General features: G+C 45.3%; 1 protein-coding gene across 2 annotated transcripts; it reads right to left on the bottom strand.

The window, feature by feature from the left end:
* Positions 1-13,436: 13,436 nt before the first annotated feature.
* S100a11 (S100 calcium binding protein A11) lies at positions 13,437-18,333 on the bottom strand. 2 transcript variants are annotated; one of them, XM_070013978.1, is made up of 3 exons: positions 18,229-18,333; positions 14,394-14,549; positions 13,437-13,746 (listed from the first exon to the last, which is right to left on the bottom strand). In XM_070013978.1, the coding sequence occupies exons 2-3, from the start codon at positions 14,538-14,540 to the stop codon at positions 13,588-13,590; spliced, it is 306 nt and encodes a 101-aa protein (XP_069870079.1). In that variant the 5' UTR covers positions 14,541-14,549; positions 18,229-18,333; the 3' UTR covers positions 13,437-13,587. The 2 variants fall into 2 exon arrangements, with proteins under 2 accessions (XP_069870079.1, XP_069870080.1); XM_070013979.1 differs by lacking the exon at positions 18,229-18,333 and adding an exon at positions 18,077-18,138.
* Positions 18,334-18,714: the final 381 nt, after the last annotated feature.

Consider the following 18,714-nt stretch of genomic DNA (forward strand, 5'->3'; position numbering starts at 1 on the left):
CCCCCTCCACACACACAGACCATATTTATTGTAATTGTGGTTTGAAGTTAAGTGCAAATTAGTCACAGCTGTTGGTGGAAAAGAGCCGAGTCCTGGAGTTTCCCTTTGTTCCCAGGGGAGGTCCCCCCCCTCCCCGCCCAGGAGTGAGGGATCCTAAAGAATGAGCGGGAGTCTGATGGGGTGAGTGATCCCCAAGGAATGAGCAGAATCGGGGAATCCTCCAAGCGCTGCCACGTGACTAACGTTGGCTTGTAACCAGGAAAACCCAACTTGGATTTCAGCTAGTACTTCCCCTGGTCTCCGAAACGCCAGTGCTGACTATTCAAGCAGGCAGATCTCTTAGATAGTCCCATACCCAGGGGAGATGCAACTGGTTTAGATAGAGAATGCCAGGGTTTGTCTGCTCCTAATGGTTTGCTTTCTTTACAAGGTCCACATTCCTTGAGGAATGCTTAGTATGTGGTGAGCCCTGGGATTCAGAGATAAAAAGAACACCAAATCGTATTAGGAGAAAGACTCGCAAAATTGAATGTGATTCGTGAACGGTACAGGATACTATAAGAATGTTGAAGAAAGGGCTTCTAAGATCCTTTGGAGCCTTCGTGGCATTGTTTCTGGAGAAGGCAACATTTGATAGAAACAAACAAACAAAACCCTAATTACCCTTACTGTGTGTGTGTGTGTGTGTGTGTGTGTGTGTGTGTGTGTGTGTGTGAAGAGTTTGAACTCAGGGCTTCCTACTTGGTTGGCAAGCATTCTATCCCTTGAGCCACAACTCTCACGTTTTGCTCAGCCTGGCATGGACCACCATCCTGGTGAAGCCTGGATAACAGGCAAATACCACAGCACCCAGTCTAGCTCTTTCTGTTGAGAAGGGATCTGGTCAACTTTTTGCCTGGGCTGGCCTTGAACTATGATCTTCTAGATCTCTGCCTCCTAAGTATCTGGGACAATATGTGTGAGACACTGGCACCCAGTTTGCTGTAACTCTAATTTGCAGAAAATTTACATTCTTATTGCAGAAGGCTTGAAAACACAATTTTAAGAAGAAAATAAAATTATTTATATATACAGTGAACCACAGATAGGGCTGGGAAGGTGGCTCAGTGGTAGAGTGCTTGCCTTGTATGCATGAAGCCCTGGGTTGGATTCCTCAGTACCACATAAACAGAAAAAGCCAGAAGTGGCACTATGCCTCAAGTGGTAGAGTGCTAGCCTTGAGCAAAAAGAAGCATTAGGGATGGTGTTCAGGCCCTGAGTTCAAGCTCAGGACTGGCAAAAAACAAAACAAAACAAAACAAAACAGTGAACCACAGATAAACATCTTCATATTTACATAATTGTGGTTACATTGATTTAAAAAATTATGTCACATTCTATTTTTGTTCCAGTTTTTTTTTTTTTTAAACCAGTCCTGGGGCTTGAACTCAGGGCATGAGCATTGTCTCTGAACTTCTTTTTGCTCAGAGCTAGCACTTTACTAATTGAGCCATAGCACCGCTTCCAGCTTTTTCTGTTCATGTAGTACTGAGGAATTGAACTCGGGACTTTGTGCATGCTAGGCAAACATTCTACTGCTAAGCCATATTCCCAGCCCTCTCTTAATCGTTTTTTTTTTTCATTAAATAGTATTAAGGGCATGAATACTTGGTCATTCATTCTGTTTTTCTTTTTTCATTCAACATGTATTCTCTCTCCTCCAGTCCGCTGGAAGGACTCCAAAACACTAAGGCCCTAGTTGGTGCAGGAGATGAGTTACTGAAATGTTGGGCTAAGTGCTGAGGGTACAATGGGAATATGGCCTACAGGATGGATGCAAAACTAGTGTTCCAGCACTGAGCTAATCCCCCACCCCCAGCCCCACCTTATGTGTGGCTTCATTACTCTACATACTGATAGTTTCCTAGGCTCCAAGTGCTTGCCACACCTGTAAGTCCCTCTCTAGGAAAAGTGGTCCCAGGCAGTTTCTCTCTCTAGGAAGTAGTTACGCCTCATCAGTCTCATGCATGCTGTCAATCTTGCTCTGCTTCCTTTGTGACAACTGATTACAGCAAGAGCCAGGGCCTGAGTCAGAGCTGCCTAGCAAGGATGATATCTTAGAGGAGAAATATGAAGACAGATGCAGGTGGTATTGGAAAAATGGGAATAAGGGCTAGATCTAGTGTGGACACTGGAATGAAGAGGACGGAGTGTACAAGTTCTCCACTAGACCTGAAGAATCTTCCAATGTGTGGGTGGGAGCAGCAGAATTGTTCCACTAGTGAGGCAATATTGGTCATTTTCCTATTTCTTCATGAGGCAAGAAAACCTTATTACCTAGTGATTCTCAACTATTTTGAGATTGTGGCTGGAGCACAGAGGACAGACTGTGGGCTAAAAATGTTTCTCCTTCCATAAGGTAGAGTTGCTGCTGAAAAGTGGCATCTTAGCCAGGGATCTTGTTCCTAGCACCTCCTGTATCTCCCTGGGACTATGTGGCTTTCACACAAAGACTGAAACTGGAAATAATGTATGTTATTTGCAAGCCCACACAACAAGAAGTGACTTTTCTACATTCTTTCTCTGATGGCAGGACTCCAAAGCTCTAGACTTGGAAGAGCCAGAACCAGCCCGGGTCTCTGAATCACAGTATGCAGGAAAACCATTTGGTGATCAGGAACGCCTCACTCGACTAGTTATGTGGGTGAGAAAGAAACCCAGATTTTGAGGGTTTATTTGCTACAGCATAACCCTAATAAATGGAGTGCGAGTATTTTTAGCCACATATTTGAGAGGATTAATTTGATTGTGTAGTAATTACACACTTATTCAGATCATATTAGCAAAGTGTAGTTTGAGGAAAATCACCATGTCTAAAACATTTATAAGGCAGAGTGCTCCAAATAAGGCAGGTGCTGGCAAATACAATTTCTCCCCCCTCCCCGTCCCTTCCTCCTTCCCTCCCTCTCCCTCCCCCCTCCCCGATCTCCCACCTCTCCATATGTAGCAGGTAGTGCCCTGCACCACACAGAAACCAGAAATCCATGCGGCCTAGCTCCCCATCATGTCTCCCCAGACACTGGTATGAATCAGAGCTGTGGAAACTTTATCCATTAGTAACAATACCCTAGTAAAGTGTCACAGTGTCCTTCACAGCACTTCATTGAGCTTCACTTAATATAGTTTAGATGCTTTTGCCGGCAATCCAATAAGGAAAAGAAAAAAAAAAGAACTATGAATGTACTAGCATACCCTAAAACAAAGAAATATTCTAATATTAACATGGAACATTAACATATGCCATATTGGGGAGGGGGCGGCTAAACTGGGGATTGGACTCAGGGCCTAGCATTTGCTAGGCAAGTGTTCTATCACTTGAGCTCAGTCCTTTTGTTGTTAGTTTTCAGATAAAGTCTTCCTACATTAAAAAAAACCACGTTGTTTCTAATTTATAATCTTGTAACATTTTTTGTAACTTTTTTTTTCTTATGTCTGAGACCAAGGCTCCAACTTGGTACCTGCTGCTTTTGCTTATTGGGTGGCGCTCTACTGACAGAGCCACACTTACAGCCCTGAAAGGACTACTTTTGAATAAACGTATTTACCCACATGCTTATTTTGTTAGGACAGATTTCTTCTAGCGGATATCTAGTAGTGCTTATGAGGGCCTTAAAGGACCACTAGAAAAAGGCACATTGTCTGGGACAGACAGGAGAATAAAGCAAGTGTGGAGCACAGACTTGTGAATGCATCTGTTCAAGGAATTGCTCCACCTCTACCTAGGGGAGTGTAGAGTCCTGTGAACCTTAGGTGGGAAAGTGTCTGGAGAGGAGGTGTCTTTCCTGGTACCTGCTAAGAAAGCTGAGATCTGAGGTTGCAGTTTGAAGCCAGTCTGGGCCAAGAAGCTCTGTAAGACTCTTATCTCCAATTAAGCGCTATATAAATATATAAATATCTGGAAGTGGAGAAGTGGAGCTGGGGCTTAAGTGATAGAGCACTAACCTTGAGCAAAAAAGCTCAAGAACAGCATGTAGACCTTGAGTTCAAGCCCTAAGATTGGCACAAAAGTATGTTTTCCTCAACATGTCTTGATGAGCCCTCCAAAAAGAGACAGAACCAGAAAAAGAATCAGTTATACACTTTGGATGTGCTTCCATCACAGGTCGAAGTGGTTATCCAAGATTGGATTTTAGTGCTTCTCTAGTGTTCCTACCATAAAGGAATATGATTTCCCAGTTTCTTTTGAGGAGGAGGACACTAACCTTGCACCTGGAGTTGAGTAATTAGACATGAATGGAAAACCAGCTTGGGCTTGTTTGAATCCCAGTGTGTTGTGTTGGGGGTCAGAAGTTCTGCATGACCTGACCAGCCCATCATGGGCTGTAAACTGGCAGTCTATAGAAAGCATTTCTCTTTTCTTCAAATGGTGTTCTGGGCAGAAATTCTGGGGACAGGGTCAAAGGGAAACAGTTAACTTAAGCCACTCTTTGTTCATTGATGAACTGGAATGTGGGTGGGGAGGGCTCAGACTGAAATTTGACTTGGTGAGGCCTCAATGACTCAAACTTATTGTGAAATTCGGACTGCTTGGTATGGGATAATGCCTTAACAGAATTAGCCAGCAGCTAGCTCTGGGGCTCCAGGGCAGTCCTATTTGGTGGAAGCTGGATCCGGAGATTTAAGTCCAGAGATTTATACTGAGAAAGGGCGTGTCCTTACTTTCTAGCTGATGCTGTGGAGCCCTCTAGTGGTCACAGAGTGACTACTTCTGCAGTGGGGTTTGCTTCCTCCTGGTTCAGCTAGAATAAGGGATAGAAAGTCATGTGTAGAAACCAGAGGATTGAATAGAAGGCTTGAAAGATGACCCAATTGGCTTGAGGCGATTGTCCATTAGGTTTTTACTCTGCCTTATTTCACATACCTTTGGTAGCATTTCTGAGCAGTTGGGAAAGAATGGTCTGTGTACAGATGCTACTTTATTATTATTATTATTACTATTATTATTTTGCCAGTCTTGGGGCTTGAACTCAGGGCCTGAGCACTGTCTCTGAACTTCTTTTTGTTCAAAGCTAGCACTCTACCACTTGAGCCACAAAGCCACTTCCAGCTTTTTTTGTCAATGTGGTACTGAGGAATTGAACCCAGGGCTTTGTGCATGCTAGATAAGCACTCTAGACATGAACCACATTCCCAGCCCTAATTTTTTATAGTTGTGAAAATGGAAATGTTATGTTGAGCTATGTTTGGTGCTAGATGGTTCAAAACCTCACTTTGGTCATACAATTCTACCAGCTTTATTGGTTGGTTTTTTAAATTTTGGTGCCAGTACTGGGGATTGGACTCAGAGCCTGAGCATTGTCACTTAGCTTTTTCCGCTTAAGGCTGGCTCCCTGCTACTTGAGCCACAACACCACTTCTGACTTTTTGCTGGTTAATTGGAGATAAGAGTCTTATGGCCTTTCTTGTATGGGCTATCTTCTAACCAAGATCCTGAAATCTTAGCTTCTTAAGTAGCTAGAATTATAGGTGTGAGGTGTTGGCACTTGGCTTATTGGTTGATTATGTGTGTGTGTGTGTGTGTGTGTGTGTGTGTGTGTGAGTGTGTGTGTTTGTGTGTGTGCATGCATCTATCCTGGAAATTGAAGTCAGGGTCTGAGCAATGCCCCTGAACTTCTTTTTCTCATGGCTAGTGCTCTACCACCTGAGCAACAGCTCTACTTCTTTTTTTGGTAGTTAATTGGAGATAAGAATTTAAGGTCTTTCTTGACTGGGCTGGCTTCAAACTGCAATCATCAGATCTCAGTCTCCTGAGTAGGTAAGATTACAAGTGTGAGCCACCACTGTCTGCCTTATTGGTGGATTTTTAAAGTAAATGTATACAGTTTTGAACACAGATATTCTGAAAGCTGAAGTGCATAGTTATTGGAGGATGTACTTGCTGGTAATCAGTGGGGCATCTTTGAGGTTCTTTATTGGTCATACTATATAAATACAAAATATACTTCAATAGTTAAAACAATAATTTTAAGTCCACAGAGTTTTATTTCTATGATCATCTCAGGAAGTATTTCAGTGAATAGGGACTGAAGTCAGTGAGAGCATTCCCGAGGCACTAGGTTTAATACCAGTGCTGAAATAGGTATTTTAAATTGATTACTGTTACTATTATAGTAATAATTTATTATGCCTTCTGTATACTTTCTCTGAACCAAATAAAAGCCCTGTCAGTTAGATGCTAAGTCTGTTTTCAGATGAAGAAGCGAGACATAAAGACATGCATGTCCTTTCTCAATAAGCAAAAGTAATGGCAATCATAAACCTCAGAGAAAACAACAAATAAAGAAAAAGGCAGATTCAATCAATGCATAATTTTGAGCAATGAGTGTATTACTAAAAAGAGGCATTAGCCCAGATTAGCCTGGTCAGAAGCTGCCCCTCCCTCTGGCCGCCATCATTTGTCTTTAGGTGGAACAGCGGCAATGAAAGGTGCTTAGGAATATAACAGAAATCTGGTCAAGAGCATGAGGAATGTTCCAAAACAGCTCCACCATGAGGTAGTATGTGTAGTCAATATTGCTTGAGGTAGACCCAAGGATAGCAGTAACTCAGAACTGTAGGCTCCCCTACCGCCGCCCCCCCCCCCCCGGCCTTTTTTGGCCAGTCCTGGGGCTTGAGCTCAGGGCCTAGGCACTGTCCCTGAGCTTCTTTTGCTGAAGGCTAGCACCCTACCACTTGAGCCACAGCACCACTTCTGGCCTTTTCTGTTTATATGGTATTGAGGAATTGAACCCAGGGCTTCATGCATGCTAGGCAAGCACTCTACCATGAAGTCACCTTCCCAGCCCATAGGCTCCCTTTTAGAAGAGCCCTTAGCAGTACCCTGATGGAGGGTGTAGGGTTAGAAGTGAGTTTTGGAAGATGGGTCAGATATCACAGGTGTCAACAGGACATGTGGGAAGGGGGTGGAGAGAAGGGCAATCTGGGGTAGGAGATGTCAAGGGAAGAATGTACTGGATACATTTGGAGGATCAGCATGTGCAGGAAGTGGGCTCAGGCGAGATGTAGGGCTAGGTGTCTAATGCTTTTGGTTAAAATGGTAAAATCAAAGGGCAGAACCAGGCCGTGGAATAGCGTAGTGACATGGCGATGTCAGGGTGGGAGAATGGAGTGGATATGAGAGAAAATGAGGGCCTGGAAGAGAGGGAGATAGCCAGATGAGGTGCGGCCCCGAACCAGAATGATGGTGAAGAGAGAGGACCAGAAGGTGCAAATTAGAGAGAAATTGTAGAAGGAATCTGCAGGGCTGAATGCCCAACCACCTGGAATTTTCCAGACCCAGACACCTGGGGCCAGATACAATGGGGAGCATACAATGGGGAGCCACTGGGTTGGGAAGGAAAGCATCCTGTGTGCTAGTGAACGTCTAGTGGGGTTTCTAGGTTGGAACAGCAAGGTTTTGTGGTTCGTTGTGAATGGCATCTCTCTTTCTGGCATGGTAGCCAGTATCATGGGTTCTCCCAGTTGTCACTTTTCAGGGAAGAGCTTCTCTGGGGACACCCCCTGGCTCCTAGCACTCACTTAGGCAGGCTGGGATCCAGGTGGCTGCCAGGCTTAACCATTTGTCTGTTGATGAGAGCTTTCGAATGGGGAGATGGAGCAGCTGCTAGGCAGGGTGCTGTAGGAATGCACAGACTGGGGTGACACATACTTTGTATTTGAGGAATTCATACTCCGGGCAAGGAGGCAGGCAGTGAGGGAAGGCAATGACCCGAGGGGAGAGGGAAGTAGAGGTAGACATGTTGGCTGAAAACACATTTTAGAACCAGATAGCCTCAAGGCTCTGGTCAGACATCATTTCCATTGGGAAGCTTTCTGACTTCCCCAGGCCTGCGGTTGAGTGTTGCCCCTTTGCTTCCCTGGGCACTTCCAGGCCCTTATCACAGAGTAGAGACATCCCCTTTGGTTGGGTATGCTTGTCTCCCTGAAGGCCTGCAGGTTCCTGGGGAGGTTTGTCTTGGTTGTATTGTGTCCCCCTAGTGGAGACTAGCAGGAACTAAAAACCAGTGGTAGTGGAAGGCAGCTTTCAACAGAGGTTGCTAAGTGGTTCTTGCTCAGAGGGTCATCGAGGGAAGGGAAAAGTGAATGGATGCAAACATGCCTATAGGCTGTGTGGGTGAGAAGGTAGCTCTATAGTAAGCAACTTTGATTCTTTTGAGCATATACCCAGAAGTGATATAGTTGGATCATATTACAGTTCAATTTTTAAGTTTTTGAGGAAAATGCCTACTGATTTCCATAGTGGCTGGATTAATTTACATCCTACTACCAGCAGTGAATAATAGTGTGTGTGTTCTGTTCTTCTACCCAACCCTACCACTCATCCTTGCTGGCATTTGTGGTCATTTGTTTTCTTGATGACGTATACCTTCGGGTGTGTGTATGGTGGGGGGGTAGAGGGGAGATTTTTTAAGTAAGTGGTGCTGGTAAAATGGGATATCCACATGTAGAAGAGGGAAAATAGATCACTGTCTTTTTACCCTGTATAAAAATAAACATGGTGGCTCACACTAAAAGTAAAAGTACAACACTGAATACCCATGAGCCAGATTATACTGTTCTGTAGCTATTTTCTATGATTAAAAAGAAGAAAAGTGACCAGCAGTAAAAAAAAAAAAAAATCAATCATTTGTATCAAGCTTATCTTCAATTTTCCAGGAAAGGAAGAAGAGATTCAGAATTTGCCTTTGATCACATACTCTATGGATGGCAGGCTGGGGACCAGAATCCAATGTTTTCTCAGACACCAGGAATACACTATGCAAGTGTGGGTATCCTGGGAAGAATAGATAATGTCAGGCCATTGAGTTTCCTTGAGGATGAAGGCTGAGAGCAGGCTTGATGATAGAATGACGACTGGTTTTACCCTGGGGAAAGTGATTTTGGCTCTAGGGAGCAGAAGGCAGACCAGCTCAGCTTAGTGTAGTAGTGAGGAAATGCGGAGGGTGAGCTGGCATTGAGGAAGCAACCTCTGCTGCTTAGTTACTATTCATTTACACCTTTCTCAACTTTCCACATTTCTTTCCTCTGCTAGAGCTTAACCGGCTTGTGGACTGGACTTGCAAGATGTTTGAGTACCTAACTTTGTTTTCATTCCTACAGATGGTATGGAAGGTGGGGAGTATATCTGGGATGGAAGCATTTCTCTCAGCTTTGGTTGTTTGCTCAGCCAAGGAGGTGGGGCAAAGAAGGCAGTGTTGTCTCTGCCCCACCCACCTAGCCGCACAGGCTGCTCAGAAGGCAGTTACTTGCCAGTGCAGACTTGCCTTCCCTCCTAGTCTTCTTCCTTGATTGCTGTCATCCAGGAATGCTTTTAGTGGTGACACAGAGAGATTTAGGAGATTAGAGACCAAAAACAAAGCAGAATTTATGGCAGGTGTGGCCCTCCCATCTCTGCCTGAATTCCCATTACATCTCTCACCAGCTTCCCGGATATATAATAGGGTCATTGTGAAGTGGGTATGGTGAGTCACCCAGGTCTTCCTGGGGTGCAGTGGAGCTGGGCTGGCTTCTCCCCCTTATCCCTGGAACAGGGCCAGTGATAACTGGGGTAGAATAGCCAGCATCAGGATCCTTTATAATTTTCGTGACTATTTTATCAATCGAACCTCTTCGGTTTTTTTTCATGTATATATATTCGCTTTTATTTTATGCATTAGATTTCTTATTTGGACTTTTAGTTATATTCATGGTAAGTCTTTTCTAATCTTTTTCTTTCTTAAGGGTATGTGAAGTCTGTAGTTCGTTGCAGGTACACCTCATCCCTTATGCTGGATAATGTTGGCCTCTGAGCCTCCTTCAGTGGGTCTTCTCACCTGTGGAAATTCTCTAACTGGCAGGAGGCATCTTCATGAGGTTGTTTTGCATTGTTTTGCATTATGCTACTTACTGCTCTAAACGAGTTCTTAGTGGATTTCTTGGTCTGGGGATTTGGTAGGGATCAGTAGATATTTCTTTCCCCCTCCCAGGACTAATTTTGAGTCCTGTTTCTAGATGGTGGACTGAGTTTTCCAGGTTCCATCAGGGAAATCCTTTAGCAGGGTCTTCTTATAAGCTCTGGCCCAATGCTGGAGCAACTGTGGCTTTTTTTTTTTTTTTTTTCTGTCCTGGTGCTTGAACTCTGGGCCTGGGTTCTATCCCTAGGCTCCTTTTGCTCAAGGCTAGCACTATACCACTTGAAGCACTGTCACGTCTGGCTTTTTCTGTAATTAGTTGGAGAGAAGAGTCTCACTGTCTTTCCTGCCTGGGCTGACATTGAACCACAATCCTCAGATCTCAAGATCCTGAGTAGGCGAGAGCCATCAGTGCCCAGTCAAGTTTATTTATTTTATTTTAGCTCCTTTTATCTGATAAAGTGTTTTCATTTTGGGGGGGGGGTATTTTATGCAGTATTATCTGTAGTAGGAAAAGGGTTTTCTGACTCTGTTCCATCCTCAATGTTGACAGAAATCATACCATTATTGCCTACATCTTCATCAAAAGGATAAATCTTTGACTTGTTCTTAAAAAAATCATATATTGGATTAGCAATTATTTCTTGGATTTCACACCAAAAGCCCAGGTGATAAAAGAAAAAATAAACTGGTCTTCATCAAAGATAAAAGCTTTTATGTTTCAAATGATAATATAAATAATTGAAAAAGTAACCCATAAAATGGACAAAATAGTTACAAGTCATATATGTGATAAAGGCTTAAAATCTTGGGTGTATAAAAAACTCTTATAGCTCAATAAACAACAGAGACAAAAGCTGAATAAAAATTGGGTAATATATGGGGGCTGGGAAGTTGGTTCAATGGTAGGGTACTTGCCTTGTATGCATGAGGCCCTGGGTTTGATTCCTCAGCACCACATTAGCAGAAAAAGCCGGAAATGGTGCTGTGGCTCAAGTGGTAGAGCACTAGCATTGAGCTGAAGACCTGAGGGACAGCGCCCAGGCCCAAAGTTCAGGCCCCACGACTGACATAAATAAATAAATAATTGGGTAATGTGGGGGCTGGAGATTTAACTCAGTGGTAAATCTATTACCTAATGTGTCTGGGTCCTGGGGTGCATACTCAACACTTGAAAAACAATGGACAAAAGTCTTGAATCTATAGTTTTTCCTAAGAAACTATACAAGTGACCAATAAATACAGGAAATGATCCTTAAGTACTCTAACCATCAGGAACATGCAAATCTAAACCACAATGAGCTATCACTGCCTCCATTAAGATGACTTGTGCTTTTGTTTTGTTTTGCCTGTCTTGGGGCTGAGCATTTTTTGCTCAAATGCTAGTGCTCAACCACTTGAACCACATCTCCACTTTTCTTTGATGGTTAATTGTAGATAAGGCCCAGAGTTCAGGCCCCATGACCGACCCCCCCCAAAAAAAAAATACAAGTAGTGGTAAGGATGGGGGGAATTGGAGCCTGATGCCCTGCTGGTAGTGTAAAATGGTATAGGCCCTGTGTAAAACAATATGCCTTCTTCAAAACTTGAAAATAGAATTGTGTGTGGTTTAGCAATTCCACTTTTGGGTTATACTCTGGAAGAAACTGAAAACAGGGATTGAGCAATTTTTTTTTTTATTTTTTAATTTTTTTGGGTCTGGTCGTGGGGCCTGAACTCTGGGCCTGGCACTGTTCCTCAGCTCTTCAGGTCAAGGCTAGCGCTCTACCACTTGAGCCACAGCGCCACTTTCGGCTTTTTTCTTTTTGCTTATGTGGTGCTGAGGAATTGAACCCAGGGCCTCATGCATGCAAGGCAAGCGCTCTATCACTGAGCTACCTTCCCAGCCCTGCAACATTTTTTTTTAAAGCTTTTCTTTTTAATATATCATTCAAGAGTAACAACATTGAAGGCTGGGACAGTTAATGTAGATTGTTTTTTTTTAAAATAAGTTTTTTATTGTATAAGCAAATATTTTTATACCCATATTTATAGTACTGTAATTCTGTTTTTTTTTGCCGGTTGTGGGGCCTGAACTCTGGGCCTCACTCTACCACTTGAGCCAGAGTGCCACTTCCAGCTTTTTCTGCTTATGTGGTACTGAGGAATCGAACCCAGGGCCTCAAGCATGCAAGGCAAGTGCTCTACCACTGAGCCACGGTCCCAGCCCCAGTGTTGTAATTCATAATAACCAAAAAGTGGAGGCCATCCAAATGTTCAAGAATGTCAGATGAATGCATATAATGTGGTAGCTACATACCATGTGTTCCAAAATCCACAGGTTAAAATGAATACCAATGTAACAGTGTTGGGAGCTTGGGCCTAATGGGAGGTATTCAGGTCATGAGGATTTTGCCTTTATGAGTTAATGTCACTCTAAACAAGTCTGTAAGTGATTTCTCTTCTTCTGTACAATGTGGCCTCAGCTTCAGAGAATGCAAGAATTCTAGGGACCATCTTGGGAGGAGATGACAGGTTCCTTTCTAGGCACTGAACCTGCTGGCACTTTGATCCTGGACTTCCCAGCCTCTACAACAGCAAGAAAGAAACTGCTGATCATTGTAAATTGCTCAGTCTAGGGTATTTTTAAAATATCTATACAAATGGACTTAGATGTAATGGAATATCATTCTACTTTAAAAAGGAAATCCGGGGCTGGGAAGGTAGCTCAGTAGTAGAGTGGTTGCCTTGCATGCATGAGGCCCTGGGTTCGATTCCTCAGCACCACATAAACAGAAAAAGCCAGAAGTGGTGCTATGGTTCAAGGGGTAGAGTGCTAGCCTTGAGCTGAAGAGCTGAGGGACAGTGCCCAAGCCCAGAGTTTAGGCCCCATGACCAACAACAACAACAAAAAGAAATCCTGTTGCACACTATAACATGTTCACTCATCCAGGACTATGCTAAGTGAAATATGTAACAAAAGGAAAAACACTGATTCTACTTCTATTTATATGAGTTATGTAGAACTATCAGTTTTGTAAAGGCAGAATGTAGGATGTTTTTCACAGGACAGGAAATGAGAGAATGGAAACTAACTTCCTTCTTTCCTTCCTATCTTCCTTCCTGCCTTCCTTCTTTTTTTTTTTTGGTACCAGTCCTGGGGCTTGAACTCAGACCTGGGTGCTGTCCCTGAGCTTTTGTGAGCAAGGCTAGATAGAGCTCTACCACTTGGGTCACAGCTCCACGTCCACCTTTTTGGTGATTAATTGGAGATAAGATTCTCATGGACTTTCCTGCCTGGGTTGACTTCCAACTTTGATCCTCCGATCTCAGCCTCCTGAGTAGTGAGGATTACAGGTGTGAGCCACTGGGCCCAGCTTAACTCTTACTTAGTCATGATTATGCACACAACCAAGAGGCATTTTTACTGTTTACTTGGCTACTTCTGGTAATGGCTTCCTTTGATCTAATTTACATCCCTCCTATACTCCACCCTTCCTTGCACAAATTTACTTACTCTCCAGTGTGTATGTTTAAAAGTATTATTTTATTACTGCCACCAGGAGTGGGCTGCACCGTGTGGCAGGTGTATTAGGCTCAGGGTAAATGTGAATTGGGAGAGGGAGATGACAATTGAATGGAGGGGAAGACCAAGGTTTGAGGCCAGGCGCATGGAGGCTCAGATACGCTTCTGAGGTTGGGAACTGAGGAAGCTCTCATGGCAAGCTATGGCTAAGCCACCAATAAGATTAAGAAATTCTTGGAAATCTAGCTGACCATCAGCATTGAGGTCCAGCTTCTTCATCATGCGGTCAAGGACGCCAGGGTCCTTCTGGTTCTGCAAAGATAATAATGAGAATGCTTATGTCACATTTTTCTAAACTGCTTTCCAGTATGCTGCCATATGGAATATAAAGTATAAAGAAGGGAGTTACCAATATTCCCATTTTTCACACACAGAAACCGACTCTTAGTTCATAGAAACATGATTGACCATTCCCCATTTCATGCAATTTACACACTGTGATCTTTAAACCACATGGTATTTCTAAGTTTTTCTTTTTGGGGGGGGGGAGGGGAGGTTGGTCGTGGGGCTTGAACTCTGGGCCTGGGCGCAGTCCCTGAGCTCTTCAGCTCAAGGCTAGCGCTCTACCACTTGAGCCACTTCCGGTTTTCTGGTGGTTAATTGGAGATAAGAGTCTCATGGACTTTCCTGCCCAGGCTGGCTTTAAATCACTCAGATCTCAGCCTGCTGAGTAGTGAGGATTACAGGCATGAGCCACCAGTGCCTTGCTCTAAGACAAAGTTCTTTAATAGTCATGCAGAGCACCTCTGAGGCTCCTGGGGCTTTGCCTGGGCTGCTATACGGATCACCTGGTTTGGAGTGAATGAGGAGGCAGAAGTGTGGGAATTAAGCTGCTGACCCTTTATTCCTGGCCATGTTTCATACGGGGGACAGTGGACTGTGAAGGCTGGGACTAGTACCTTTGTGAAGGAAGCCAGTTCTGAACGCATGAACGTTAGGAACTCCGTCTTGGACAGAGTTGAGTTCTTCCCATCCCTTCCAGCATACTTCTGGAAAACAGCAATCAGGGACTCGATGCATCTCTCAGTCTCTGTAGGTTGAGACATTTTTTTTTCCTTTGAAGAAAAACAATGCAGGGTTCAGACAAGGGAAAGATAACAAGGGCTAAATGCTTGAGGGCATGCCAGAGAATATCATCTCCTTTAGAGTTGGAGCATTCATAAGAGACTGGGTCATTTTTCAGGGTGTTGATGGGTCCAACACTGCCATGGTAAAATGAAGTGAGGGCACATAGAGAGCACTGAGTGCTTGAAAGCAATAGATTGCCTGGATGATGGTAATGATTACTGATGCTTTTAGAACGTGCGGGTAAATATAAATGTAGCTATACATATCCACACCTGTACATACATACCAAGCATTAGCTGGAGATTAATTTGTCTCCAACTTTCTATGAATGTGTAGGATATTCTGTGATGCATGAAAATGGCAGTTCTTTTGAAAGTAATACTAAATTGATATTCATATTCTTTCTAGAATAAAACTAGGAGCACAGCTGTAATTGTTTATGGGATGGAAGATGAGAACATTTTAGACATTCAAAGCAGATTTCAGCCAAGCATGGTTGCATATGCCTATGATCCCAGCACTCAGGTGGCTGAGACAGGAGGATCTCAAATTCCTCCACTCCAGCTTGTGATACATAGGGAGTCTGGGTTTCCTAGTGAGACCTTATTGCAAAAGAACAGAAACAATGGAAGTATGCTGCATGTTTGAGGCTTAAGAATCATTCATTTTACACATGCAGAAAGTGGAGCATGAGGAGAGATGTAGCATGGTAGAGATACCTCTAGAATCTGGGCCTCCAGGCCTTTGCTCTTTCCACTTCCAAATGCCCCTGGAATTCCCACTTGTGGGTGGCAGAGCCACAGGTACGGTTGCAACAGAATTGTGAAGTAGTTTCAGATCTTGTGCTGGGCTGATTTTTTTTTTTGGGTCTGGTCGTGGGGCCTGGGCCTGGGCCTGGGCGCGGGGCCTGGGCCTGGGCGCTGTCCCTCAGCTCTTCAGCTCAAGGCTAGCGCCCTACCACTAGAGTTAACAGCACCACTTCCTGCTTTTTCTACTTACGTGGTGCTGAGGAATGGAACTCAGGTTCTCATGCATGCAAGACAAGCACTCTACCACTGAGCCACCTTCCCATGGGCTGCTTTTCTCCTAGCAAATTCCTTAAGAAAATTCTACTGGGCAGTGTGTGTGTGTGGGGGGGGGGGGGGCGGTGGAGGGGGTCCTGCCAGACAGGACCCAGGGCGGAAGTGAGGAGCCATTGCGCCCCCTCTGGTGGACAAGAGCAGCAAATGCAGGATTTCTGGGAACCTGCTGGGCCACACCCTTCCTCTAGAAGCTTTATCTTTTGACATTAACGATGATGTTTGGATGAAGACATAGGCAACCTAGCATTTAGTCTTTAATTTCTCCTTAGGATATACTTCCTGGATCCTCATTCGGGAGGTTTACACGCGCTAAGAACTGCCCTGTGCCCTCCGCTACACAGTGGCCTTTCCTCCCTTCGGACTTTATAGGCGATTTATCAGCCTACTGAGCTTCACCTACTCATTGTATCTTGGAGCATTTAGAGCCCTTGTGCCTTCTGGAGTGGATCACTTTCTAACAGTCACAAGATTGGAGCATTTTTTTCCCCCAAAGGGAATTTTTACTTAAGCAAACAAAAAGTGTTGGTAGGCAGGACTGGGAGAAAAAACAACAAAACACCACAGCCTAGAAACCGAAGTGTTTGCACAACATGCCCTTCTTATCAGAACTAAAATCTCACTGTCTTAGTAGTACCTGAGATGAAGGGAGGAAGGCTGGCTGTGGGGAGTACACCAGACTGGGGAGAAGGTTCCAGGCTGGTTCCAGCTTTGTGACCTTTTTCTTGTACCTACAGCCTCTTCCCCTACCCCATTTTTTCCCCCCAGAAACCAGATAGACTTGATTTTTAAAGGTGCCATTTTGCTATATGGTTTTTGACTTTCAACATTAATACTGACTATAACCTAAATCATTTTTATTTCTTTGTCTCCTGAAAACGGTTGCTGTTAAGACACAAGGAGAAAATTAAAATTTCTGGCCTTGAAGGTAGTTCTCCAAAGCAAAAGAAAGACAACGATCAAATTAATGAAATGAAACTGTGTAATTTGTAGAGCTTAACGGAACTCTGGAGCCAGTTTCTGAGGAGGCCCAGAGATTGGAAGGTTTTGCCCATGATGGACCAGTGGCAGAAGAAAAGGGGGACAGAGTTTGCCACATCTCATAGCACCCTTGGAGTTTTACATGGTAGGAATGAAACAATCCGATAAACTAATACCATGAAAGAATCTGAAAAAGTGCAAGCACACACCAACATCTATAGACATATATAGGTATATATACACCCAGTATATACATGAAAATTAAGCTACAAAAAGAAAGCGCATCTATTGACAGTTCCTATCCTTAACTAGCACTTTCCTTTCCCCAGGAATTCATAGTCTCCTCCATCAGCCTCAGTCAATCCATGTCTTCACCATAGACTGGTGCTAGGGCTGCCTGCTCACCATTCCCACCACAAGACACATGACAGAGATTTCCATTTTGCTTGGATAGAAGAGGGTAAGAAGGAGGGGATATAGATGAACACATTAAAGCAGGAATTGGCAAGTGTTTTTTATTTTTTTTTAAAGGACAGCTGTAAATATTTCAGACCTTTGTGGTTCATATGGTCTCTGTCAATCTGCTGTAGCCAGGCGGCAAGAAAGAGCAGAGCATGCGTAGGCCAATGGGTGTGGCTGTGCCTGTAAAACTCTATGTATGGTTTGACTTTCATGAAAGTTTCATCTGCCACGAAGTATCATTCTTCAGCCATTTGAGTATGTAAAGTGCATTCTTAGCTTTTGGACTGTACAGAAACCTCATCTGGCAAAAGGGTCCAAGCGTGCTGATCCCCCCCCTCCCCGCCCCCCCTTTCACTGAGGCGAATTAACAGGAAAGAGTTCAACATGGGGAGTGGCAGGAGCAGGGAAGCGAAAGGGTGGGGTGGGAGGCGAAAAAGAAGGAATAAAAGGAAGGGGGGCAGGAGGGGGGCAGAGGGGGGGGAGGGCTGGGCTGGGCGCGCCCCTCCCACATTCTTGCTGGAGGTGGCGCAGGCTGGGCTTTCCTTTCCGGCCTGGCTTTTTGCCGGTTGCTCACCAAAACTTTGGTTTTCCCCCAGAACTTTAAGTTCTCCCAAGTTCCCTTTCCACTTTCCAGAAATACCTCTTGGCCGCCTCCCATAATCCAACTCCCGACCTCCCCCCCCCCCCCGGCTTCCTAGGCCTTGGGTCGGGGGTCAGGGGGGGCTGAGGGTAGAGGGGCGGTGGCTCAGAGGCGGGGGGGGGGGCGGACAACAAGGTCCCCGCCGCTCGCTTCTCTCCCGGGCCCAGGCGGGGAGTCCGTCGGGCCCCACCCGGCCGGGGCGCCCTGCTCGGGCCGGCCCCGCCCGCCCTGCCCCGGCCTCAGGCCTCCCCTTCGCAGGGCAGACCGCGAGGACCTCGGGTTTCCACCCCCGAGGCTCGTTCTACTGCTGTGATTTCAGGGCTCGCCCTTCCAATCCCGGCCGTCTAATTACCTCCGCAATTAGACGTTCCTGATCTGTCTTCTGCCACGTCCGCACTCACATCGAAGATAAAGCCTGGGGCGCGGCTAGATCGCTCCCCACCCCTCCCACCCCCTGTTCCTTTGCATTGAAGAGGAAGAAAGCGAGTTAAAAGCGAGGCTTACCAAGTTGGAGTAGAGCGAGACCCGGACGGCTGCGGCGGCGGCGGCTGGGAGCGGCGGAGTGCGGAGCTCCGGGCGGGTGGGGTTCCCGCGGTCCCCGCCGGCCGCCCCGCCCCGCCGGCCGCCCCGCCCCGCCGGCCCGGGCTGCTGGGGCCGGACTCGGACCGCCCCGCCCCGCCCACCCCGGGCCTCCCCCCACACCCCCTGCCCCGCTGAAAGCGCGGCTGTGCCCCAAAACCAACACACACTCACACCCGTCGTCCTCTCCCAGACCCAACGAACCTCGCTTACTTCCTTATTCGCTCACCTAGAAGATGGTCGGCTTTTCAGACTGGGAACAGTTCATAGGCATCTCAGGGAAGTCTGACCTTGTCGGTGCATCTTTTGCACGATTGAATTCACTATGCAGTTTAGATAAGTAGAAGGTTCCATACACACACACACACACACACACATCAGGAGTGTTATGACTGAGTGACTAGAGATATT

The sequence above is a fragment of the Dipodomys merriami genome, unplaced genomic scaffold (assembly GCF_024711535.1).
Source record: "Dipodomys merriami isolate MVZ:Mamm:240054 unplaced genomic scaffold, mDipMer1.0.p SCAF_92, whole genome shotgun sequence".
Lineage (NCBI taxonomy): Eukaryota > Metazoa > Chordata > Mammalia > Rodentia > Heteromyidae > Dipodomys > Dipodomys merriami.

Bases quoted from the DNA above. Each gene is read 5' to 3' on its own strand.
- S100a11 (XM_070013978.1), bottom strand. From the start codon at position 14,540: ATGTCTCAACCTACAGAGACTGAGAGATGCATCGAGTCCCTGATTGCT. The intron at 13,747-14,393 runs GTACTAGTCCCA...TTATCTTTGCAG, and splicing joins AACTGGCTTCCTTCACAAAG to AACCAGAAGGACCCTGGCGT.